Raw genomic sequence first — 23,561 nt, 5'->3', positions numbered from 1 at the left:
CATAGTGGTGCCAGGCACTCCCAGACCTCATGACATCAGGGGCCTGAGCACCTCCTTAGCCTTTGAGAAAAACATGGCAGTAGGGCAGATTCTGCGAGCAGGTACTTGGTCGAGCCAGTCAACCTTTACTGCCCACTACCTCAAGGACTACTCAAGAAAATCCTTGGACGGGTACTCCATTGGAACAGTCATCTCCGCCCTCCAAGCGGTGTAACGGTAAACCCCAGGCGCATTCAAGACTAGCGACCGGTAGGCACAAGTGCGGTTTTCCTACCTCCTACCCAGTTGCTTACTTGCCTCTTCGGGGAGTACTGTCTGTTCCCAGAAAATAACACATTCTTCACGACTACACGTCGAGAAGGAACGTCAAAAGAAGTTTTCAAAAGGTGAGTTCCTAGACACTAACGTGAATTTTTGTATAGTTACCCTCGCTTCCGCTCTCTGGTAGGTCCCATTATCCAGAGGCCTGTTGGCCTCCACGGCCGGGTCAGTGGGTCAGATTAGCACTCCCGCCTCCTAAAGTGTAAGTCTCCTAAAAGAAAGTAGTTCGAGGTAAGTATTCGTGTTGGAACAAATCAAAAATTTTAAATAATTTTTATTTTTCCTAACATACTTACCGAGAACTACTTTCGGGTAATGGCCCTCCCTTCCTTCCCCGAGTGCCTTCTTCCCTTCTAGCATGATGCTAATTCAATAGAACTTAATGAGGAGGGTGACCCGACTAGCAAGCGACCTACCTTAATCCTACCCTCGGGGCACATTCCTGGATGCCGGGGGGTAAAGCTACTGAGGGCGCGGAGCGGGGGGATAACTATTCAAAACTCTGGTCGGCAGAGAGAGATAACCAGTGATCTCCTAAAAGAAAGTACGGTAGTTCTCGGTAAGTATGTTAGGAAAAATAAAAATTATTTAAAATTTTTGATATAAAAATGATTTAAAAGAATATTAAGCAAATATTTTAGTGGTTTTTAACTAATAATAATCTACATCCATCTTTAAATTCTATATTAGTTAATGCTAAGCCTTTTGATATTTCTGTACTTGGATTCTGTTATCCTAAGCCACTTCTGCTACAGATCGTAGTTTATATTAGGATGTCGTGATAAGCTTTCTTATTATTTTTTGAATAGATGACAGAGTACTGTATATTTTCTTTAGAACCAGCATCTTTTATTTTTTTTGTCTTAACAAAGTTTGTTATTGATCCCATGTCTTCGTAAAATCTTCCAGCACACGTTCAATTGTATTTTTTGTTCTAAACATCTGTATATCGGTAAACCTTTATCTCCTAAGTTTCTGTCTTATCTTATTTAATTTGCTACACTAAGCTTTTGATTTCCTTTGTCTCGTTTAAATCTTCGTTACTCTTCTCCCTGTATTTCTCTTCTTTTCCTGAGCTTGAACAGAAACCTTCCAATCATAATGGGAATTAAAGAAAGTTTTAAGGTTTTAAGGGTAAAATTGGAAACAGTCACATTTATAAACCAGTCAGAGCAAAGAAAGTTGGTTGACTTTGTATTGATGAATAAAGATTGGAAACCAAATCGCGCACAACTGCCTCATTTGTAGTCATGCAGATGGTGGACTTTATTCTTTTGGATCAAAATTTACATTAATTTTTAGATTGGATAATACTCTACAATCTTTAGATGTTTTTGAGTTTGGTTGCTAGCATAAGTCGTTGACTGACTTTCAAATGTATACACCGTATTATTAAATGTTTAAGTAGATTTCATAATATATGAAATAAAGCCTTGTATTAGATGTTTGCTACTTGTATAGTATATACAGTACCTTTTAAAGTTTGGGAAATAAGGAATTATAGTAAACTTGAAATGTTATGTTTTTTAAGGATTTGTCTCTTTTTGAGTAAGGATCTTAATGACAGAGAGTCTCTCTAGATTTCCTTGTTCACTACTTACAGTTCAAGCAGGAAACAGTCAGTGGTGATGAAGCTTCGGTGAGTGTCTGCTTAAGATTGATTAGTTGCTTGTGAAATATATGAATATTGCTGTTAATATGAAAAGATTTGTTTTCCCCTTGCGACATTCTTAAAGTTTAGATCGGTCTCATCATAACCCCTTTGCTTTTATACGTTGCCTAATTTTGAATCTGCACCAATGATCTTTGTAAAAGTAATGGGAGCTATATTGGATAAAATATCTAATTTTGAATATTTTCCCTTATTATGATAACCAGAACATACCTTTATCTATTTTGAACAGTGAATTATTTTAGGTTAGGGTATACAATTACATAATGGAAAGTGGTAAAATTTAAGGAAAATGTCAAAAACTACAGTGTGACTCATTTTAATTTTATTCCCAGCATTCTTTAGAAACTGTTAAAGATTTAGGTAACTAAAAAGTAACATATTGATAAGGTTATGTTCATTCTAATGAAAATATTCTTAACTCCTTATATTCTAATAGAATCTTTTGCGTAGGAGGAATGATATGTGCTTAGTCATAGGGTATGCAGAGGATAACATACAAAATGGTTTTAAATACAGTAACTATTTTTCTATGTGATAGACTTTTGGAACTACATACAGTATGTTTATTTATTTTTATATTAGAAAAAAAGGAGACATCAGTTTCAGGATTTAAAGTCATCCTCCATTCCAGATACTTAGAAAGTCCTCAAGTTATAAACTTAATAGTTTCCAAGAAGTTATGACTATTATTATTAGCTAAGCTACAACCCTAGTTGGAATAGCAAGATGCTATAAGCCCGAGGGCTCCAATGGAGAAAAATAGCACAGTGAGGAAAGGAAATAAGGAAATAAATAAACTATATAAGAAATAATAGACAATTGAAATAAAATATTTTTAAAACATTAACAACATTAAAACAAGTCTAATTTTATTAAATTTTGTCCTAGGGTAGGCTTCACCTAGCTCACAGGCCTATAATTTTCAGCCGCAAAATTCAACTAATAATCCCATTCATATTACGAATATTGTCTTGCTTACTGCATTAAATATGATATTATTTTATTACAGAATTTCGTTGAGGTTTTGATAAAATATCTGAGATTTATGATTTCAGCTGAATTTGTGTTTTATCTCCAAATGTTTCTAAGTTGAGGACCTTTTTAGAAATATAAATAAAAAACACAAACACTAAAAACACTAGGGTACTGGATAGTACATGTTTTATAAAGGTAATGTTGAGTGCAGCTTATTTCTGGTTGATTGGAGTATGTCAGTTTTATAAGTTCTTTTGGAAACCTCTGCTCAACAAATTGAAAATATTCTTGTGTACAATATAATTATTGTTCCATTAAGGGCAAAATGTGTTTTAGGATTTGAAGTTCACAGAAATTCTGTATTTTACACATTTTGATTGAACTGCTTTCCTCAAGTCTGATAAGTAGCATGAACTTAACATGTAGTATTTTCTCATAGATCCATACAGTGTATATACAGTATGTATGGTATATGTTAATCTTTCAAATATCTATTTTTTTAAGCATATTTAGTCTTGTACATAATCAGAATATTTACGAATATTGATAGCTAGCGTTAGCTCACATGTATTGTCTTGTTTTCTCGTCCAAATAGTTATACGTGCCCATTAGACCTTGTTGCAAAAGATATATTGAATTAGAGTTAGAAGATTTTAAAAATTGACTTTTTAATTTTCTGCATGACATTAAAACTGTCAGAAATTTATGCCTATGAGTATTTTATTTTGTATTAATGCCAACAACCAAATTATGGCCATTGGTAATATTGATATATAATACTGGCAAATACCATTTCATCTCATTTATTTATAATTTAATTTTATATTAATGAAGACCAGTCTTAAACGAATTAATCCTTAATGAAGGAATAGTAAGCGTTTTCAGGTATGAGGGTTTACTAACAAGGAATTGGGAGTTAATGATTTCATATAGATTTAAGATTCTACTGTCTGGAGTAAGCTGTAGATATACCACTGCTAATATGAAGAATAATTTTGTAGCTCCACTCATTATTAGCTGTGAATCCTTTCATCTAAAATTAGATTTTACTTTCACTGTACTTTACTTTGATGGCTGCTTTTCCGGTACCACACAGCAGGGGAACCCCGCTCTCTACAGGACCTCCACTGTCGTTTTACCTTGTTCGTTCAGAGTATTTAACGTTTCCTATCGCGTATTGTTCATTTAATGTTAAATCGTCACTGTCAAAGTACTCTTGAAATAGGAGTGTCTTCAGTTTCTTCTTGAAAGCCTTAATGTCTTCAATCATTCGAATGTTTCGTGGGAGCTTATTATATAGTCTCCGGGCCACATATTTAAAGGCTCTGGAGCCTAAAGTAGACATAAATCTAGGTTCCAACAGTTTGAATTTGTTTTTTGTGTACCCACCCAGAAACTCCCTATTTTGGGATATTGTTTTAAACATGAATTCTTCTAAAGGCAAGAAAAATCCATGTTTACCTGGTATGAAGAGGAGGTATCTTTAGAGATATATTTTATCAGCAGGTTAATTAATTAATCATTAATTACTCGTACATAAATTGTAAGGTACTAAAAGTTTTTTAATTTTCAACGAATGTTTTGTTAAAAAAAGAATATTTTCAGTTTCTTCATTTCATCATACTTTTAAATATCAAAGGGATAGATACCTTTAAAATATGGATATAATTTTTCCCTAAAATAGTTTTTTATTACACAAGTTTTGTCATTTTCAATTAATGTTTTGTTATAATATTTTTTTCAGTTCATTTAATTATGAAATGCTTTGTTGAAATATTTTTTTTCAGCTCATTTATTTATGTAATGTTTTGTTAAAATATATTTTTCAGTTCATTTAATTATGTTTTTAATCTACCTAAGGGATAGATACCTTTAGAATATAGGTATAACTTTTCCCTAAAATACAATCTGTTAATATATTACTTAATACACACACACTATTATTCTTCAAAAACTGCAAAAAAGGCACCCACATAAATCAACCGAACTGTAGCCATCAGCTGCGTTCGAAGGAATGAGAAGCTGGAACGTATAGGGGCACTTGAAGGTGATAGGATGTGTAACAGCTCCTTATCTATCCCTCCCCTTAGTGGATGAGACTAGGTAAGGTCTGTTTGGGGTGCAGATATCTATGGTTATCTTAGGATACGTCCCTGATTATACACGATATCTTCGGGTAGTGGTTTCCGGGGGTTGGAACCCCGTGATACCTGACGGTAATTCTCTTGTAATATCAATCGCAGAAATGTTATACTGTCGAAGTTGCCAGAAGGAACTTCCATCAGGACGACATTGCTATCTCACCCAAAAATAGATTTTTCTTACGTCAAAATCCCTTTTTTTTTTTTGCTTTGGGACTTTTGTATAGGAACTGCTTTGTGCTTTGTTTACTATAGGCAGTAATTGTTTCGTTGTTCTATTCGGATCTTTTACTATTTTTGTGGTGTATTCATATTACACATTGTTTATTTTGTCATAGAAAATAACTGTTATAGCCAATGATGTAATGTATATATTTGATTTTTGTTTTATAGCTTATTTAATCACAAAAAACAGTTTCTTTTTTTTAAAGGAATGCTGTCTTTTATGTGGGAGTTGTTAAGATATATTTTTTTGTTCTTCTTGATACTTGTGATTTGTAAATTGTAGTTTCACTTTTGAATAAGATATCCCATACTTGTCTCGGTATGATTATTTAAAGAAAATTCTGTTTTTTTTAAACTATACATATACTCAGATTACCAATTTAAATTACTTTAATTTTGCCATACTTTTGTGTTACCTGTTTTCATAATCCTTTTATTTATCCCGATCTCTTTACATTAACCGTCATATGCATTGCCTGCAAATTTTATTTCACAAGATGGACAGCTATTAATGTGCTTTTCTCTTCTCTCCCCTCAGCTTCAAAAGGAACCTCTTGAGGAGGGCGGAGCTGGAATGAGAGGAAGAGGACCGAAGCGTAACAAGATTCTAGGTCGAATCTTAACTGTGGTTTCCCGTATCTTTTGGCAAGCTCTTACCTTAACTTTCCTTGCCGAATGGGGCGATCGATCCCAAATTGCTACTGTTGTTATGGCAGCAAGGGAGGTAAGTTGTCCTCTTCTAGATTTCCCTTGTCTTCTTTCCTACCATCATCTCTGCATTAAGGAGTTGGTTGTCTAGTTGCCAATTCCTTCTATCAATATGATCCTCTTCCATCAAACTTCTTCTCCCTATATCATCCTTCACCCTATCTTGCCATCTAATTTTCAAGTCTTTCAAGCAGTGATATTCCCATAATCCACCTCAGTATTCTCATGTCTGTTCTCTTGGTTTCCATTTCCTCTTTCAGTCTTAGAGCCCAAGTTTCCAATCCATACATTAATACTGGTCTTATTACAGTCTTCCACTGTCTTGAGTTAGAGTTCTCTTGCTTTAGGGTACACTTGATCACACTATTGTATCTTATTTCTCTTCCTCTTGTTTTGTTCAAGTTTTTATAGTTTGTACAGGAGATATTCATTTTAATGTTGTTACTTTTCTTAGAATATTTTACTTTCCTTTTTTCCTTTCCTCATTTGGCTATTTTTCCTTTTGGAGCCCCTGGACTTATAGCATCCTGCTTTTCTAACTAGCGTTGTAGCTTAGCAAGTAATAATAATAATAATAATAATATAGACATTGACTTTATCTTGATTGGCATTTTCTAATCACATACCATTCCTGCTAGCTCTCTCCACTTCCCCTAAGCTGCTTTTATCCTATTCCCAACTTTAGCCTCATATCCTCCCTCTGACATAGATTTCTCTGGTATTTTATCATTAATTATACAAAGTTTACTTAGAAGTCCATTCAAATTTTATAGGTATTCCATTTAGATAAAATCATTTCAATGAATATTCTTGAAGCTCATAGCTGTTTCTAATCCAGAAGGAATAAATTGGACCACCTAATTGTGTGTGTGAGGTGATACTTTTAGTTTAGAAGTTTTCTCTGTTACGTGTGCCGATGAGATGTCCACTTCAAGAACTTCATAATTTTTTTTTTTTAAAGTGGTCCCCCTCACCCGCTAATATGAATGATGTTAAAGACTTTGGTTGGGATGTTGATATAATTGGTAATCGAATATGGGAATATGTTCTAGCCCTTAAAGGATTTTCATTTTTATCCAAGATGCCGAGGAGATTTATGCACACGCCTTTGAAGACCGTGTAACAAGCAGAATAGCCAATCAGATATTGTGATAGAATAAAAATGTATGAATTGTAATTTTAGTAATAATAGCAGTTACTGTTTGATTATAGAATAATGTATTAACAGCCCCTGTTCATGGCTAAAGGTAGAAAACTAGTACTATACTGTATTAGCTTTTCATGTTTCATAATGTTGAAGTATTGCTTGAATGTTGTAATTGCCTTTGTATAATACTTTTTTTTATTTGTTTTCAGGATGTCTATGGTGTGATCGTTGGAGGACTATTAGGTCACTTCTTGTGTACCGGTTTGGGAGTATTAGGTGGTCGTATGATAGCTACAAAAATATCAGTTAGAACAGGTAAAATGTCTTATTATTATCTTTAAATCAATTTTATTTTATGATCTAGGCAATATTGGACCATAAGGCCATTTCCTTTCAAAAGATTTCATCTGGCTATATATATACCGTATATACTCGTGTAATGTTCGATTTTTGAAGGCCTATTTTTCAGTTAAAAAAGTAAGGGTCGAACATTACACGAGATATATATTTGAAAAAGTAAAAATTTCTGGCCTACCGGTAGGTAAACGTAAGCTAGGCCTACGCGAACATTACCCGAGGCTATGCTACCTACCCCGGTAGGTAAACATAGGCTAGGCCTATATATACAGTACTAACCATGTTCATTTAACACCAGGCATATTATTAGCATGGATTTTATTTCCTAAACCATCATAAATAGTTTTTTTCCGCTACGAGTAATGACTTTACCATAACACAGCAGGTATGAAGCTAGCAAACTGTCGGGTTGCGTATGTTATAACGTGATATGGTTAATGAAAAAATTAGGCTCATTTTATTTTACTTGTTATGGTATATTAATTAATATTAATAATAAACCGCAAAAAATTTTCTTAATTGAATCCACTTTTTTTTTTCTCCAAGTTCGAACGCTAGTTTCGGTAACTCCAAACATTTTTACGGCTTGAACGTTATTTGTCGTTTCAGTGGACAGCGGCTGCAATAACTTGAAGCTTGAATTTTTCAGTAATCTTTTTATATTTCTTGGTAGACATCTTGATAGGTTATGAGTAAATTCTTATTCATATATATTGTGAGGAAAAAAAATGATTAGCATAACGGGTAATTATAATTACGGTAATTACCTGCAATTACCGGTAATGGTAATTTGTTACTCAAAACGATGAACTAATTTTGTTTGCTACTTGTAGTGTTTGCTTGTTTTTGAAAGCTATTAGGCGGTGATGATAATCGTCTGTTTGCAACTAAAGTGTTCGCTAGAAAATGTACGCTGAATACTCAATTGTTATTGTAAACAGATGTTAGTATTTAGGTGCTCCGATTTGTTTTATACATTTGTTTGTCGCACTTAGGCATAACCTTTACTTTATTGGTAATTATGGTATGCTGGAGATAAAAGACCTCTAGCCTACTGCCAAAATCAAGACTCCAACATTACATGAGGTATATGATGAATTCATGATTTTGAAGGTAAAATAGGGGAGTCGAACATTACAGGAAGTCGAATATTACACGAGTATATACGGTAAATATAATTATATTTTTTCTGGTCACGCCCAGCTCTTCCCGTCCATCGGGTAGGGTGGAGAGGGTGTAGTCATACCCGTGTGAGAGGGGTATGCGCGTGTGTGCATAGCTACCTAAATATTTAGCCGTCATTTTTGACAAGTCACATACACTAGTAATATAATAAATAATAATGTTGCAAATTTTTATTTATAGTTTTTACTGGTACCCTGTCAACTCCCCTTTTGTGCAATCAACCCTCTACCCCCAAAGGCCTGATAATTGTATCAGTATTGACAAAAGTTGCATTGCTTAGAACACTTGTTCTCATTCAAATGTCAAAATGGAGGACTTAAAGCCAGGTTTTCATGTAAGAAAACATACAAAAAGTAAAGGTATTTAGAACTTGTGTGGGGGTATCATTCATAAAATTTCCAGCCACTTTGAAGTGATGGAACAGGTTAAGTGATGTCACAAAAGAAAACTATTCAATGAGATAAAATCTCAAAAATTGTAAGATGCCTCATCGTCAATCTCTCATATGTCGCCAAGTTACACATGTGTGGATCGCCAGTTGGGTAGTAACTGAGAGACGGTATGAATGCAGCTAACTTCATTTCAACAGACAGCAAGCTTTTTATGCAACATTTTCAGTGTAAGAAGGTCACAAAAATTCAAACAGATCAATGCAAGAAAAAACAGACTCTAACCGGTTCTGTTGACAGTGTCATAGAGTGCAAGATACAATAAAAAAAAATACTGTTACAATGTATGAATGTGAAACACATGCAGTACAATGTACAGTATATGAATAAACTATTATATGTGATCCATCAAAAGTGACAGCTAAATATCTAGATAGATATTCACGCCCATGCACACAGATCCTACCCTTTCCACCCCCTTCCAATTTCCTGACTACGACCCATCTCACCAGGGTGTGGCTACTCCCTCTCCCCCCTACCCGAGGGATTGGGAGAGACCCATAATGGTTTTATGTCTTGTCGCTGAGCATGACAGGAAAAAATTTGTATATAGTATTTATATATAAAGTCACACTTGCTCTTTATTATAAAGGGGAGATTTTTTTATGAAGAGCTTGTGTGTATATTCTTGTGACTTCTTTTTAAACAGGATTTGTTCCGTAACCGAAATACAAATCACGCTATTTACATTGGGTTTACCTTTTAGCGCAGCTGAAATGACGAGCCAATAGTTTTAACGAGGGTTAATTACCCCCGCGCTAGTTAGCGGGGGGTAGGGGAAGGGTAGCTTGCTACCCCTCCCCCCCCACACCGGTGACTTGCTTCACTTCACTTTTGGCTCGGCGGTGATCAGACGTGTCTGTTCATCGTCCTCGTGACAGCCTTTAATTTTTCTGCTTTTTCTTTCTACAGCGTGTGTGTTGGTTGGAAGTTGACCTTCATTATTATTATTTTACAATGCGTACATGCCCTGGAGTTGCCGGTCGTCCTTGTGGGACCTTTATGTCGGACGTAGCTACGGACCCGCACACCCTTTGCCCTCAATGTCGGGGCCGACGGTGTGACCAGGAGAACATGTGCCGTGAGTGCAGGGAGTAGTCTGCCTCCCAGTGGGAGAGGTTTGGCCGCCGCCATAAGAAGAAGTCCAGGAGAGACCGTTCTCCTTCGGGGTTAGCCTTGAAGGAGGAAGGTTCTCGGGATTCTTCTTCCGCCGCCCAAACCTCCTCCGAAGCTCCCCCCTCGTCCGGCTCCTAAGGAGAGTCGGCCGAGTGGTAGCGCAGGCCCTAATTCTGTTTCCCGACCTTGGGTGAGGGGAGAGGGCGTCGCCTCCCATAGCGAGGCGGTTCCCCCTCCTCCTCCAAGGGAGGTTATTGATAATGCTTTAACTAACGATGATCTTTTGCAGATTTGGTCTTCCCTGGGGCTTAAGGGCTTGCCCTCCAGGGTCGCCTTTATTGACCTTGTCTCGTTGGGGGCCGCTGTTAAGCAGTCGCCGGCGGTAGCAGAAGTAGACCCTCTGTCTATCGTCGACGTCGTGGTGGCAGAGGCCTCCGACGTGGCTGGGCAATCCTCCGCAGGTGCAGTTGCGGATGATGGTGCTGAGGGCTCTCCTCCCCCGTCCGTACATCCTTCGAAGGGGGAAGTGAGTCCTTCGGTCTGCTGCTGCTCAGCTTCCTTCTAAGGGAAGTGCTTTGACTGAGACTCCCCTTCGGAGGACCGATGGTCCCGATGATCTTCCCCGAGGCCGCCTCCGCCGTAAGGCTCACCGTCCGCTACGTCGCAAGGGCCTCCCTTCCCCTTACAAGGGGGTTAAGAGGCGCCTTTTTGGATCTTCTTTCTCCGAAGGGGACTCTCCTCGTCAGCCTCAACCTATAGCTCCGTCTTCCTTGGACACCTCTGCAGACCGTTCACCAACTCCTGCCAGATCTTCACCTTCTGGAGAACTCGTCACCCGACGGGCAACGGTCCCTTCGGGGCAAAGGGATTCTTCCTTTTCACGAGCAGTGCTAGCGCACAGGCGCTCTCCTGCTCGTCAGCGCTCTCCCGCTCGTCAGAGCTCTCCTGCTCGTCAGCGCTCTCCTGCTCGTCGGCGCTCTCCTGCTCGTTGGCGCTCTCCTGCTCGTCAAGACTCTCCTGCTTGTTGGCGCTCTCCTGATGTTCACCCTCCTCGCCAGCTCTCTTCTGAGCGTCAGCGCTCATTTGAGGATCATCGCCCTGCGGTCTCTGACCATCCTACAGTAACTGCTGAGCTCCCTGCTCGCCATCAGTCTTCTGATCCTGTGGCTAAGCAACATCGTTCAGCGCGTGTGTCAAAAGCACATGTTCGCCAACGCGCCAGCGATCTTCCTGGTCCTGCTCGTGAACGCGGCACGCCACCTGTCCCTTCGCAGGATCTCACGCGTCGACCTCCTGCTCGCCAGCGAGCTCCTGCTCACCAGCAATCACCTACGCGCCAGCAATCACCTGCTCGCCAGCACGCACAGGCGATTTTAGTATCGCCTATTCACCAGCGTTCTGCCACGCGTCAACGATCGCCTACGCGCCAGCGTTCACCTGCTCGTCAGCGCGCACAGGCGATTTTGGTATTGCCTATTCACCAGCGTTCACGCATCAGAGATCACCTGTTTCTCGGCGATCTTCGGACCGCCTGCGTGTGTTACAGCCTGCGCGCCAACGTTCTCCAACGCTTTGTCAGCCGGAGGTCCTGAAGGGACATGGTTCGCCAGCTACTAGCTCGCCATCGCGCGATCGCTCACCGGCGCATACCGCTCGCTATCGCTCGCCAACGCGTCCCCATGCCTCAACGCGCTATCGCCTACCTGCGCGTCAGCGCTCACCAGCTCATCTCCGATCGCCTGTTGATCCACATCGCCAGCGGTCTTCCTCACCCACGCGGCAGCGCATTTTCTCGCCATCGCGCCAACGCTTGTGTTCGCCGCCTCGGACACGCGCTCATTCACCTGCCCACCCTCACGACCGCTCGCCTGCGCGCCCACGTGACCGCTCGCCTGTGTGCCCGCTCGCCTGCGTGCCCGCGCGACCGCTCGCCTGCTCGCCCGCCCGCCCGCCCGCTCGCCCGCGCGCCCGCTCGACCATTCGCCCTCGCGCAACCATCGTTTGCGGCGAATTCCACAGTCGGTAGTAGCAGCAGGAACGCGTGTTCCTAGACAACGCTCGGGATCACCTCCACCCAAACACAGGTTGGTAGTGCAGGACAAGGATACTACTGAGGAGAGGTTAGTACATCATTCTTCCCCACCATCTTTTCAGGCAGGTACTGTGGTGTCCACTGCAAAGGATCGCCCGATCCTTTTCCCTTTAGCGAGGATTTCGGACTCTCTGTCCTTGGAGCAACAGACTTGGTGTGGTCCTCTGGCGCGGGCGTTAGTGAGGGTTATGAAACCAGCACTCGCCAACCAGGGTAACAAACTAACGGCTGTCTCTCCTACGCTGAAGAGAAAGAGAGGAGTGGACTTCGTGGTGACTTCCCCCAGGGCGAAGTTGGTTCCCAAGAGGTCGGTCGCGAAGGCCCCTTCTCCTGCCCGAGTGCTTTCTCCTTCTCCCGTGGACGAGGCCTTTCCATCCTCAGGTGAGTCCAGTGGGGTGGTAGTCTTCCCCTCGGCACCAAGGGGGGAGACTTCGCTTCATGGAGGAGAATTATCTCGTGAGGAAGGGGCCCTTCGAACCTCTTTATTGGGATCCTGTATCCCTCCCAGGAGGAAATCCAAGGACTCCAAGACCATCCCTAAATCCTCTTCAAGGATTCGCCAGGAACCCACGACTACCCGGGGGAATGTCCACGTTTCACCCCAGGAAAAGATCCCTGGGGCAGGAGACTTAGCTGCCAGCCCGCAGGGAGGAGAACATCAGGAATCCGAACATGACTTCTGGCAGGTCCTAAGCCTGATAAGGCAACTTAACGGGCTTATGGATCCAGTCATCGCCCCCCGTGAAGGCAAAGACACGATCTTGGATGAAGTGTTTGATGTTCGGAAGGCCCCTAAGACCAGTGCGGCTCTGCCCTGGTCTCGGGGTCTGAAGAGTGCCAGAGCTAGGGCCAACGCTCAGCTCGCACTTTTTGCCTCCTCCAGTCGTTCCACTGCCAGGAACAAGCTCATCCCTCCTCCTCGTCTTCAACAGAGGAGGTATTTCGAGATCCTGGGTGAGCCCAACCTCGCTCTTCCTCTCCATCACTCTGTGGAGGAGCTGGCGAAGGGAGTTCCCCTTGAGGAGCTCTCTGCCCGGCAGGTGCCGTTCTCGGCGGCAGAGATCCTTAGCCACGAGAAGGTCGCTAAGTGTGCCATGCAGGCCACTTCGTGGCTGGACTTATGGCTAGGATCTCTGGGCATCCTATTGCGCTTGGAGGACTTGGCCAAGGAGACCAATAGGAAGGCCCTGGAGACCTTCTTGCTCTCGGGCACCCGCTCCATCGAGTTTTTGGCGCACCAGGTTACCACCCTGTGGGCCAACTCGGTGTTGAAGCGTCGTGATGCTGTGTCCGAGAGATTCCATCCGAAGGTCCCCGCCGTGGATGTGTGTAGGTTCCGACATGCTTCCCTTCTGGGGGAGAACCTGTTTGAGCTTCAAGACATGGAGCGAACGGCTGAGAGGTGGAGGAGATCCAGAATGGACTCCCTCCTCCATAGGGCCCTTACAACTCGGCCCTATAAGCCTCCAGCCCCGCCGCAACAGCAGCAACAGCCTCGTAAGGCTCCAAAGCAGGCACCGGCAGTTAAGAAGGTGGTGTCTAAGCCCCAGCCCTTTCCAGCCAAGGTCAAGAGGGGCGGTAAGCCCTCCAGGGGAGGCAAGACTCTTAGGGGTGGCGGCCGCGGCCGCAAGCCCTAGGGGTGGCAGTCCCCCTGCGTGTCCACCTGTGGGGGGATGCCTTCAGCGTTGTGTCCGCAGGTGGCAGCAACACTGGGCCGATGCTTGGACGGTCTCAGTGATCGGCCAAGGCTATCGCGTCCCGTTCACAACATCTCAACCTCCCCTGACAGCGAATCCAGTGTCGTTGAGCTCCTATGCCACGGGATCGGCAAAGGGGCTGGCCCTTCAGGCCGAAGTTGAGACCATGCTCGAGAAGGGTGCTCTCCAGGACGTCGTCGACGGCTCCCCAGGCTTCTTCGGTCGACTCTTTCTTGTAAAGAAGGCTACTGGAGGCTGGAGACCCGTCATCGACCTCTCAGCTCTGAACGGGTTTGTCAAGCAAACCCGGTTCAGCATGGAGACAGCAGACACAGTCAGACTTGCGGTGAGACCACAAGACTTCATGTGCACACTGGATCTAAAGGACGCATACTTCCAGATCCCAATCCATCCGTCTTCCAGGAAGTACCTGAGATTTTGCCTAGACGACAAGATCTACCAGTTCAAGGTGCTGTGTTTCGGTCTCTCCACAGCTCCTCAGGTGTTCATCAGAGTGTTCACCCTGATTTCATCTTGGGCGCACAGGAACGGCATTCGTCTCCTTCGTTATCTGGACGATTGGCTGATCCTAGCAGACTCGGAGTCGACCCTTCTTCGGCACCGAGACAGGCTTCTGGATCTTTGCCAGGATCTGGGGATCGTGGTAAACCTCGAGAAGTCCTCTCTGCAGCCGTCCCAACGACTGGTTTATCTAGGCATGCTAATAGACACCAATCGCCACAAAGCCTTTCCATCAGACGACCAGATAGCAAGACTGAGGAGGGTGGCGGAGCCCTTCCTCAGGCGAGAAGAACTCCCCGCCCAATAGTGGTTGCATCTCTTAGGTCACCTATCCTCCCTGGCCCGTCTGGTTCCAAACAGCCGCCTTAGGATGAGATCCCTTCAATGGCAGCTCAAGTCCCGGTGGAATCAAAGATCCGATTCCCGGACATTCTGAACTCAATGGGGTCTCTGGAACGGACGGACTTGCGGTGGTATCTGGTCGACGAGAACCTGCGGAAGGGAGTGAGTTCTCGTCCTCCCCCCGGAATTTACTCTGTTTTCGGACGCGTCAAAAGAAGGGTGGGGGTGCACGTTCTGAACCAGAGGGCCTCAGGCCTTTGGTCAGAATCAGAAAAGTGCCTACACATCAACCTGCTAGAATTGAAGGCCGTCTTTATGGCTCTTCAGCAGTTCCAACGGTCCCTGGCGGGTCACTCCGTGGTGGTGATGAGCGACAACACCACGGTAGTGGCTTATATCAACAAGCAGGGAGGCACTTTTTCGCAGCAGCTATCCCATCTTGCAGTAGAGACTCTGAGGTGGACCGAAACCCACTCAATAACACTATCAGCTCGCTTCATTCCTGGCAAGAGGAATGTGCTCGCCGACAGTCTGAGCAGGGCCTCGCAGATAGTGAGTACCGAGTGGTCTTTGGATCCTCAGATAGCCAACAAAGTCTTGACTTTGTGGGGTTCCCCGACTGTGGACTTGTTCGCGACAGCTTTGAACTTCAAGCTGCCCCTGTACTGCTCCCCAGTCCCGGACCCCAAGGCACTCTGGCAAGATGCTTTCCAGCAACGGTGGGACAACATCGACGTGTACGCCTTCCCACCGTTCTGTCTGATGAGAAGGGTGCTCAACAGGACCAGACTATCGGTCAGCTGTTCGATGACTCTGGTAGCTCCGCTATGGCATCACGCGGAATGGTTTCCGGACCTTCTGCAGCTCCTGACGGAGATTCCTCCACAACACGAGCTTCTCAGACAACCCCACTCCGGCGTCCCTCACAGGGCCATAGCCTCGCTTCGGCTTCATGCCTGGAGACTATCCAGCGTCTCCTCGCGGAGAGAGGCTTTTCGCAACAGGTTGCGGAGAGAATGTCTCGGCACCTGCGAAGGTCCTCTGAGGGAGTCTACCAAGCAAAGTGGAGAGTCTTTTGTGGTTGGTGTCGTGGAAGGGGTACCTCTCCACTCGATGCCACTATTCCAGCAATAGCGGACTTCCTCGTTTATCTAGGGGAAGAAATGCGCCTTTCTGTCTCGGCAGTGAAAGGCTATCGCTCAGCCTTAAGCTTGGCCTTCAGACTGAAGGGCGTGGATATTTCTTCATCGCTAGAACTCTCTTTACTCATACGTAGCTATGAGCTTACCTGCCCCCAGTCGGAAGTGAGACCTCCTCCTTGGAACGTGGTTCGAGTCCTCAGGTCTCTTAAGAGACCTCCCTTCGAGCCATTACGCCAGGCCTCCGATCGCCACCTGTCTTGGAAGATGGCTTTCCTACTCGCTTTGGCTTTGGCCAAGCGGGTTAGTGAACTTCATGGTCTCTCGTACGACATCGCCCATTCAAGGGGATGGGGGGAGGTAACGTTCAGGTTTGTCCCTGAGTTTGTTGCCAAGACTCAGAATCCTGGAGTGCCGGATCCTCGGTTCAACTCTTTCAGGATCGCGAGTCTCCGTTCTGTAACAAGCGACCCAGACCAGCTGCTACTATGTCCAGTGAGGTGTCTGAGGCACTACTTGAAGAGAACAGCTGCAGTCCGTCCTCAAGTGCGAGCTTTGTTTGTGAGCACAGGCAGGACTAAGAGGAGGGTCACCAGGAACACCATCTCAGCTTGGATTCGAAGGGTTATCCACCATGCCCTGAATCCTGACCCTCCTCCATCACGTCGCCCTCGGGCCCACGATGTCGGGTATTGCTACATCCCTGGCCTTCAAGAGAAACTTCTCTGTGACGCAGGTACTTCAAACTGGGGTCTGGAAGCGTCAAACGACCTTCACAGCCCACTACCTGCAAGACGTGACCCACAGGAGCCTCAATACGTTTTCTATCAGCCCTGTGGTGGCTGCACTACAGCTGGTCTAACCTCAGGCTCCTTTTTGGACAAGTAGCAGTAGGTTGAGGGCGTTGTTACCCGGTCTTAGTCTGCGTGAATGAAAGAGTATGTCTGACCCTTACTTCTTTCTTCATTCTCCCCTCTCTTGGGGAAGCAGCATCCTGGTCCTCGCATAGCTGACCTCGACCTCTGCAGGTAACCCATGCTTCTTTGTGCTCCTAGTATTAAGCTTAATTCTGTTGCGTCTCCCATACCCTGACGAGGTGGTATTGGGAACGTCCTATCTTAGAATTCCTATCTGAAGGTCTCAAGGTCAACTTCATAGGACGAGTCACACTCTCCTCCACACACTGCTTATGTAGACCACTCGTTCCTAGAGATGCTAGGAACTTGTGAGGTACAGGGGCTCAATCTCTCTAGTGCTGCTCACTGTGGGATCGAGCCCCCGGGCAAGCCGAAGTCAATAAGGCTGGGGACTTTCCACCCTTCCTAAGGGGTAAGTCACCCAATGTAAATAGCGTGGTTTGTATTTCGGTTACGGAACAAATGACAAATTCGAAGATAATTTGTATTTTTCCTAACCATACAAACCTTAGCTACTGTATTTACACATATGTGCCCGCCATCCCTGACCCCCAAGTCAAGTCCTACCTCTAAGTGAAGTGAAGCAAGTCACCGGCGTGTGTGTGTGTGGGGGGGGGGGGGTAGCAAGCTACCCTTCCCCTACCCCCCGCTAACTAGCGCTGGGGTAATTAACCCTCGTTAAAACTATTGGCTCGTCATTTCAGCTGCGCTAAAAGGTAAACCCAATGTAAATAGCTAAGGTTTGTATGGTTGGGAAAAATAGAAATTATCTTCGAATTTGTCATGATGTTGTTTTTCAAGTACTGTATGTAATGTTGCAAATTTTAATATTATTAATCAGTTATTATTGTTGATGAAACTAATTTTGATTTTATTTTCCTTTCCAGTTACTATTATTGGTGGCGTAACCTTCCTTATATTTGCTGTATCAGCATTAATCATGGGCCCCTGAAGCACTGCTCATTGTACATAGCTTGTAAATGTACAAGTTTTGTTTGCTAAACCTTGTGAAGATGTTATTTTTTTCTTAATTTAACCGCAGAAATAAGGACAATACGTCAATACTCTGATGGACAGGAAAGGTTTTAAATGCCTCCTAATAAGGAGGCTGTGTTCTTGCACCAAATGGTTATTGAAAAGATCCATGTATGTAATCACTTATTTAAGCCTAGTCTTTAGGTAGATTAGCAAATGGGCTACAGATATTAGTATTAATTGTGGGTTTTCAACTTTGCTTTGATAGTTTCTTTCTATTTTTTTATAATTCAAAATTTTTATTTAGGTGTAATGGAATTCCCACAACTAGTTTTGTCACTGACCATTTGGGAAAAGTAAGATAGTTGGCGAGTATTGTAATCATGATAAATGTGTAAAACATGTACTGTGTACCAATCTTAGACTGCATATTCTAGAATACAGCTGTACAGTATATGTAAAGTTTGAAATGGACTATATTTCAAAGTGGCCACTGTTTCTGAGAAACAGTTTTTAAAATTGATAAGATTTCAGTAACTTCCAGTTTGTAGAATATGCGTGTATATTTTTTTTAAATGGAAATAATTTTCTACCTTTTGAAGTAAATTTCACACCCGGATGTGTATATTGCGAGTAATTTGTGGATTGATTTTGTTCATAGAAAATGTGGACAAGAGTAAACGGAAAAAGTCAAATCAGTAACTGTGAGAAAGTGTTGTACTTTTTTGTTTTTGCAATGTGAAATAGTATGGATAAAACTCCCTTAGCTGGAGTTTTGAAGGAGTGAAAATTTATTGATAAAACTCCCGTAACTGGAGCTTTTTAGGAGCACAATTTCTTAAAAATGACACTGAAAAAAAATAACTTTTTAAAGCAAGACTTCCCCTCCAAAAAATTGTTTATTGAGAATTATTCTTTGAAGTGAAGTAGATTAACCGAATGAAACCTTTTGCAGCATCTGCTTTCCTAGTAAAATAAAAAAAGCCATGTATTAAATGTGCCATTGGTATGTTCATTGATGTAACACCTCTATTCTTGTTGATTTAAATCCTGTTTGCAAGTGCATTCAAAGGAGTTACAACTCTCCATTAATTATCATTATGTCTGGTCAGAGTTTCTACCTAAAACAAGGGCAATAGGTACGTACTTAAAGGTGGGTGTGTAAAGCCCATAAAGCACTCGCCCCTTGCTATTCTCCTCAGGTCTGTTTCATCAATATTCCCAAGGTCCCAGGCTTATCAATATTACTCAGGTCCCAGGTTTATCAGTATTCCAGAGGTCCCATGTTCATCAATATTACTCAGGTCCAGGTTTTATCAATATGTCCCAGGTCTATTAATATTCTCCAGGTCCAAGGTTTATCAGTATTCCCCAGGTCCCAGGTTTATCAATAATCTCCAGGTCCAAGGTTTATCAGTGTTCCCCAGGTCCCAGGTTTATCAGTATTCCCCAGGTCCCAGGTTTATCAATATTACTCAGGTCCTAGTTTTATCAATATTCTCCAGGTCCCAGGTTTATCAATATTCCCCAGGCCCATTTTTATTATTCCCCAGGTCCAAGGTTTATCAGTAACAATTCTGAACTGAGGGGTCATTTGCCTGACCTTGTTTTTTTTTGCTGTTTCCAATTGCTGCAGTTATTTGGCCATACTTAATTTTGGGCTTAAGAAATTTATCATTTTAATTATTTTATTTTCATTGTTCATTACTTCTCTTGTTTGTTTTTTATTTCCTTTCCTCAGTGGGCTATTTTTTCCTGTTGGAGCCCTGGGGCTTATAGCATGCTCCTTTCCTAACAAGGGTTTTAGCTTAGCTAGTAATAATAATAGTGATAATGGTAGTTTATGACTTAGTGAAACCAAGAGGTAATCTACTGTAAAAGGAGTAATGTTGACAATTTATTTACCTTTTTTTCATTGCATCTTACAATCAATATAATTTTGCATCATCATAAATTTGTGGAGGCCTAATATATTATTTTTTTCTAATTTTAGAACTGTTGCCTTTGTCTTCTGAATTAATGCATGCTACTCATTTTGTAGTGTCAGATTTTATGCTTGGCCATGGCATAAGTCTTCCATAATTGATGACCCAAGAGGAGACACTGCTTTGGATTTTCAGAAAGCATCATGGACATCCAAAGAAGAGGTGCTGCTTTATAATAGCTTGTTAATCCTTTTTATTTTTATGATAATTCTATTTGCACCTATTGAAGGGCCTAAAACTGGCAGTCGTAGACAGAATAAGGTGTTGTGGCGGCCTGATAGTAGCGTCCTTTCCTGGTGGTGATTACCAGACTGAGGTTCGAGTCCTGCTCAAATTCGTTAGTTCCTTTGGTCGCTGCAACCTCACTGTCCTTGTGAGCTAAGGATGTGGTGTTTGGGGGGAGCCTTTAGGTCTATCTACTGAGTTATCAGCAGCCATTGCGTAGCCCTCCTTGGTCTTAGCTTGGGTGGAGAGGTGGCTTGAGCACTGATCATATGTAATGTAATATAAGGTCAGTCTCTAGGGCATTGTAGTGCTTGATAGGGCAATATTAGTGTCCCTTGTTTCTGCCATTTATGAGCGGCCTTTAAACCACCAGTGAAATAGGTTGCTTCTCATGCAAAGTTGAAGCATCAATCATTATGGTTATGAATTAACAAAAGGTATATTGCTTTTGACCAGGCGTAATGACGTTAGTGAAGTAGATTGGTGTATTTGTGATGAACATTTTACAAAACTTTATGATTATGGTGAAATAATACTGTCAGTTTGTTCATATTTTTCTCATTTTCTGTATTATGTATTCTGGCTTTGTTATAGATTATAAAGTACAGAATACAAATTTTTTGTTTATCAGATTCCTCAACTTTTTTATTATATAGAAGGGCTGGTTTCTTGTGTAGTGTTAGATATTTATATATATATATATATATATATATATATATATATATATATATATATATATATATATATATATATATATATATATATATATATATTTATATTTATATTTAAATCCACCTGTCACTACCATAGCATTAAGGGTATAAAGAGTTTCAACTTTGAGCAACGGTACTTTACTCATGTATATTATTTTGTCATTACTTATTATGTAGTTCATTAAATTTATTTATGAGATCCTACTTAGGGTGACAAACCTTAGCCTACATTAGAGAATTCTATGTTTTGTAATTGTTTATAGGCATGAAAAATACAGCGTTATTCAAGTCTGCATCAGGTTTTTTACATATTGTTATCAGTGAGTTTTGAATATGGGGAGCGACTAAGCAAATTGTTATGCTTTAAATGTTGGAAAGAATCTTAAGACTATTTTTTGAGAGGGTTCATTTTTTTCACATGAATATGATCCCACTCATTTATGTAACTTATGTAGATCAATGAAAAGTATAGGAAAATATGTAGAAAAGAATACACGGGCAAATAAAACAAATTACTCTATATATATCTTATTTAAAATGCATGACTCTTAATTAAAACAGATTCAAATTGTCTAATGTTAGGTATTTTTAGTATATCATGATGTAAATCAGAAAGTCACCATTGTCATCATGTTTCATGTCTGTTACCTAGCTGTCTTGGTTGTGAGAGACTAACTTGCATTCGTCAGTCCTGTTTGTCCCTACGGAAAGATGAGCAATACTCGTGGAATGTTGGACAGTGTATTTGAGCTAAGGAAAACTTTGAGAAAGTGCCTTATGTAAAGGAGAGGGGCATGGTGTAAAGAACTTATGTAAATGCCATTAGGCAGGTTGCTTTAAGCTTTTCAAAATAAAGCCCCCTGCTGTAGCGCGTAGACTTCTGATTCCTTCTTTCACCTTTTGTGTTTTAGCTGCTTTTTTATTTTTAGATTGTTCTAATTGATTCTAAGAGAGGCAGATATGATCAACGAGCAGGGAGCCATGGGGGAAGTCTTATATACGTTCGTCGAGATGTTCCCCAAATATCTTTGTCTATCTGTACCCCTCTGCAGGCAGTGGCTGTACAGATTGATATAGGGAGAAAATACACAATCTGTTCTCTTTACTTGCCTCCAAATGATAACATCTCATATGATAATATAGTAGAGGTGATTAAACAACTCCCACAACCCTTTCTCTTACTAGGAGACCTTAATAGTAGACATCCTTTATGGGGTGATGTTTTAGCAAATGCAAGGGGTAATATTATATCGTCAATTGTGGAGAATGAAGATGTCGGACTCCTCAATACAGGAGAGCCCACACATTTTCATGTACAGACAGGTACCTTGTCCTGCATTGACTTATCGGTTGCAAGCTCTAACTGTCTTCTTGATTTTAATTGGAGAACATTAGATGATTGGCATACTAGTGATCATGCACCAATCATTATAAACACCAACAATGGTCCACCTTTACAAAGATCACCTCGATGGAATCTTGATAAGGCGGACTGGAATAGATTTCGGGAGTTAAGTGAAATTGAAGGAAATGCAGAACAGTTTGAAAGAGTTGATGATGCCATAGACTTACTTAATGGAACTCTTCACACAGCAGGAGTGAATTCCATTCCCAAAACAACTGGGATATTCAGACGACGACCAGTCCCCTGGTGGTCGTCAGAACAAACTGCCCTGCACAGAGCCACAAGAAAGTCTTTAACTCGATTGCGCATGCACCGTAATGAGGAGAATTTAGTCATATACAAGAAATGTAGAGCACAGTTCCACCGTGCCATGAAAGAAGCTAGGCGCCAGTCTTGGATGTCCTTTGTTTCCTCCATCAACAGTAGAACACCAACATCATCTGTGTGGAGGAAAGTCAAAAAGATAGCAGGAAAATTCACCCCAAACCCACCACCAGTGTTAAAGATAAATGGCCAGTATATGACTGGAGCAACCGAAGTTAGCAATGCCCTGGCTGACCATTTCTCAAATGTATCGCGCAAGTGTCAAGCAGCTCCTGGTCACCAGTATAGAAGCAATGAAGAAAAGAAAGTTTTAAACTTCGCAACAAGAAAGCAAGAGTCATACAATTCTCCTTTTACTGAAAGAGAATTTGATTCTGCTCTTGCTACTTGTAACGATACAGCCCCTGGACCCGATGGAATTCCATATGCAATGATTAAACATGTACCTTTTAATACAAAGTTATTTATTTTAAGCATTTTTAATAGAATATGGCATGATACTAGTTATCCAAGTGTTTGGGAACTAGCAATTATTTTAGCCTTTTTAAAACCTGGTAAGGACAAGTTTTTAGCAGCAAACTACCGACCTATTGCATTGACATCTTGTTTATGTAAAATCATGGAGAAGATGGTCAATGCAAGACTGATTTGGTACCTTGAAAAGAAGAATATTTTATCACCCATTCAATGTGGATTCAGGAAAATGCACTCAACGACTGATGTGCTGATACAACTGGAGTCCTCCATTTGTGAAGCCTTTGCTTCCAAACAGCACCATGTGACAGTTTTTTTTGATCTTGAAAAGGCATATGATACCACATGGAGATACGGTATACTTAAAAGAATCCATGAGTGCGGATTGAGAGGTGAGCTACCACTATTCATCCAGTCATTTCTTTCACATAGAGTTTTCCAAGTGAGAGTTG

The 23,561-nt window shown here is 42.0% G+C and overlaps 1 protein-coding gene across 6 annotated transcripts in view; it reads left to right on the top strand.

Moving 5' to 3' along the window:
• Positions 1 to 21,783, top strand: part of LOC137632901 (putative divalent cation/proton antiporter TMEM165) — a 142,138-nt gene extending 120,355 nt beyond the window's left edge. For all 6 annotated transcript variants that reach the window (XM_068365000.1, XM_068364998.1, XM_068364997.1 and 3 more), the window contains 3 exons: positions 5,876 to 6,061; positions 7,402 to 7,507; positions 17,896 to 21,783. In XM_068365000.1, the coding sequence (XP_068221101.1) occupies positions 5,876 to 6,061; positions 7,402 to 7,507; positions 17,896 to 17,960 (357 nt within the window). In that variant the 3' untranslated portion in view covers positions 17,961 to 21,783. The remainder of the gene's footprint in view (positions 1 to 5,875; positions 6,062 to 7,401; positions 7,508 to 17,895) is intronic.
• The last annotated feature ends 1,778 nt before the right edge of the window (positions 21,784 to 23,561 follow it).

This window comes from Palaemon carinicauda, chromosome 42 (genome assembly GCF_036898095.1).
Source record: "Palaemon carinicauda isolate YSFRI2023 chromosome 42, ASM3689809v2, whole genome shotgun sequence".
Lineage (NCBI taxonomy): Eukaryota > Metazoa > Arthropoda > Malacostraca > Decapoda > Palaemonidae > Palaemon > Palaemon carinicauda.
The sequence above is the reverse complement of the archived record's forward strand: the minus strand, read 5'-3'. Positions and strand labels throughout refer to the sequence as shown.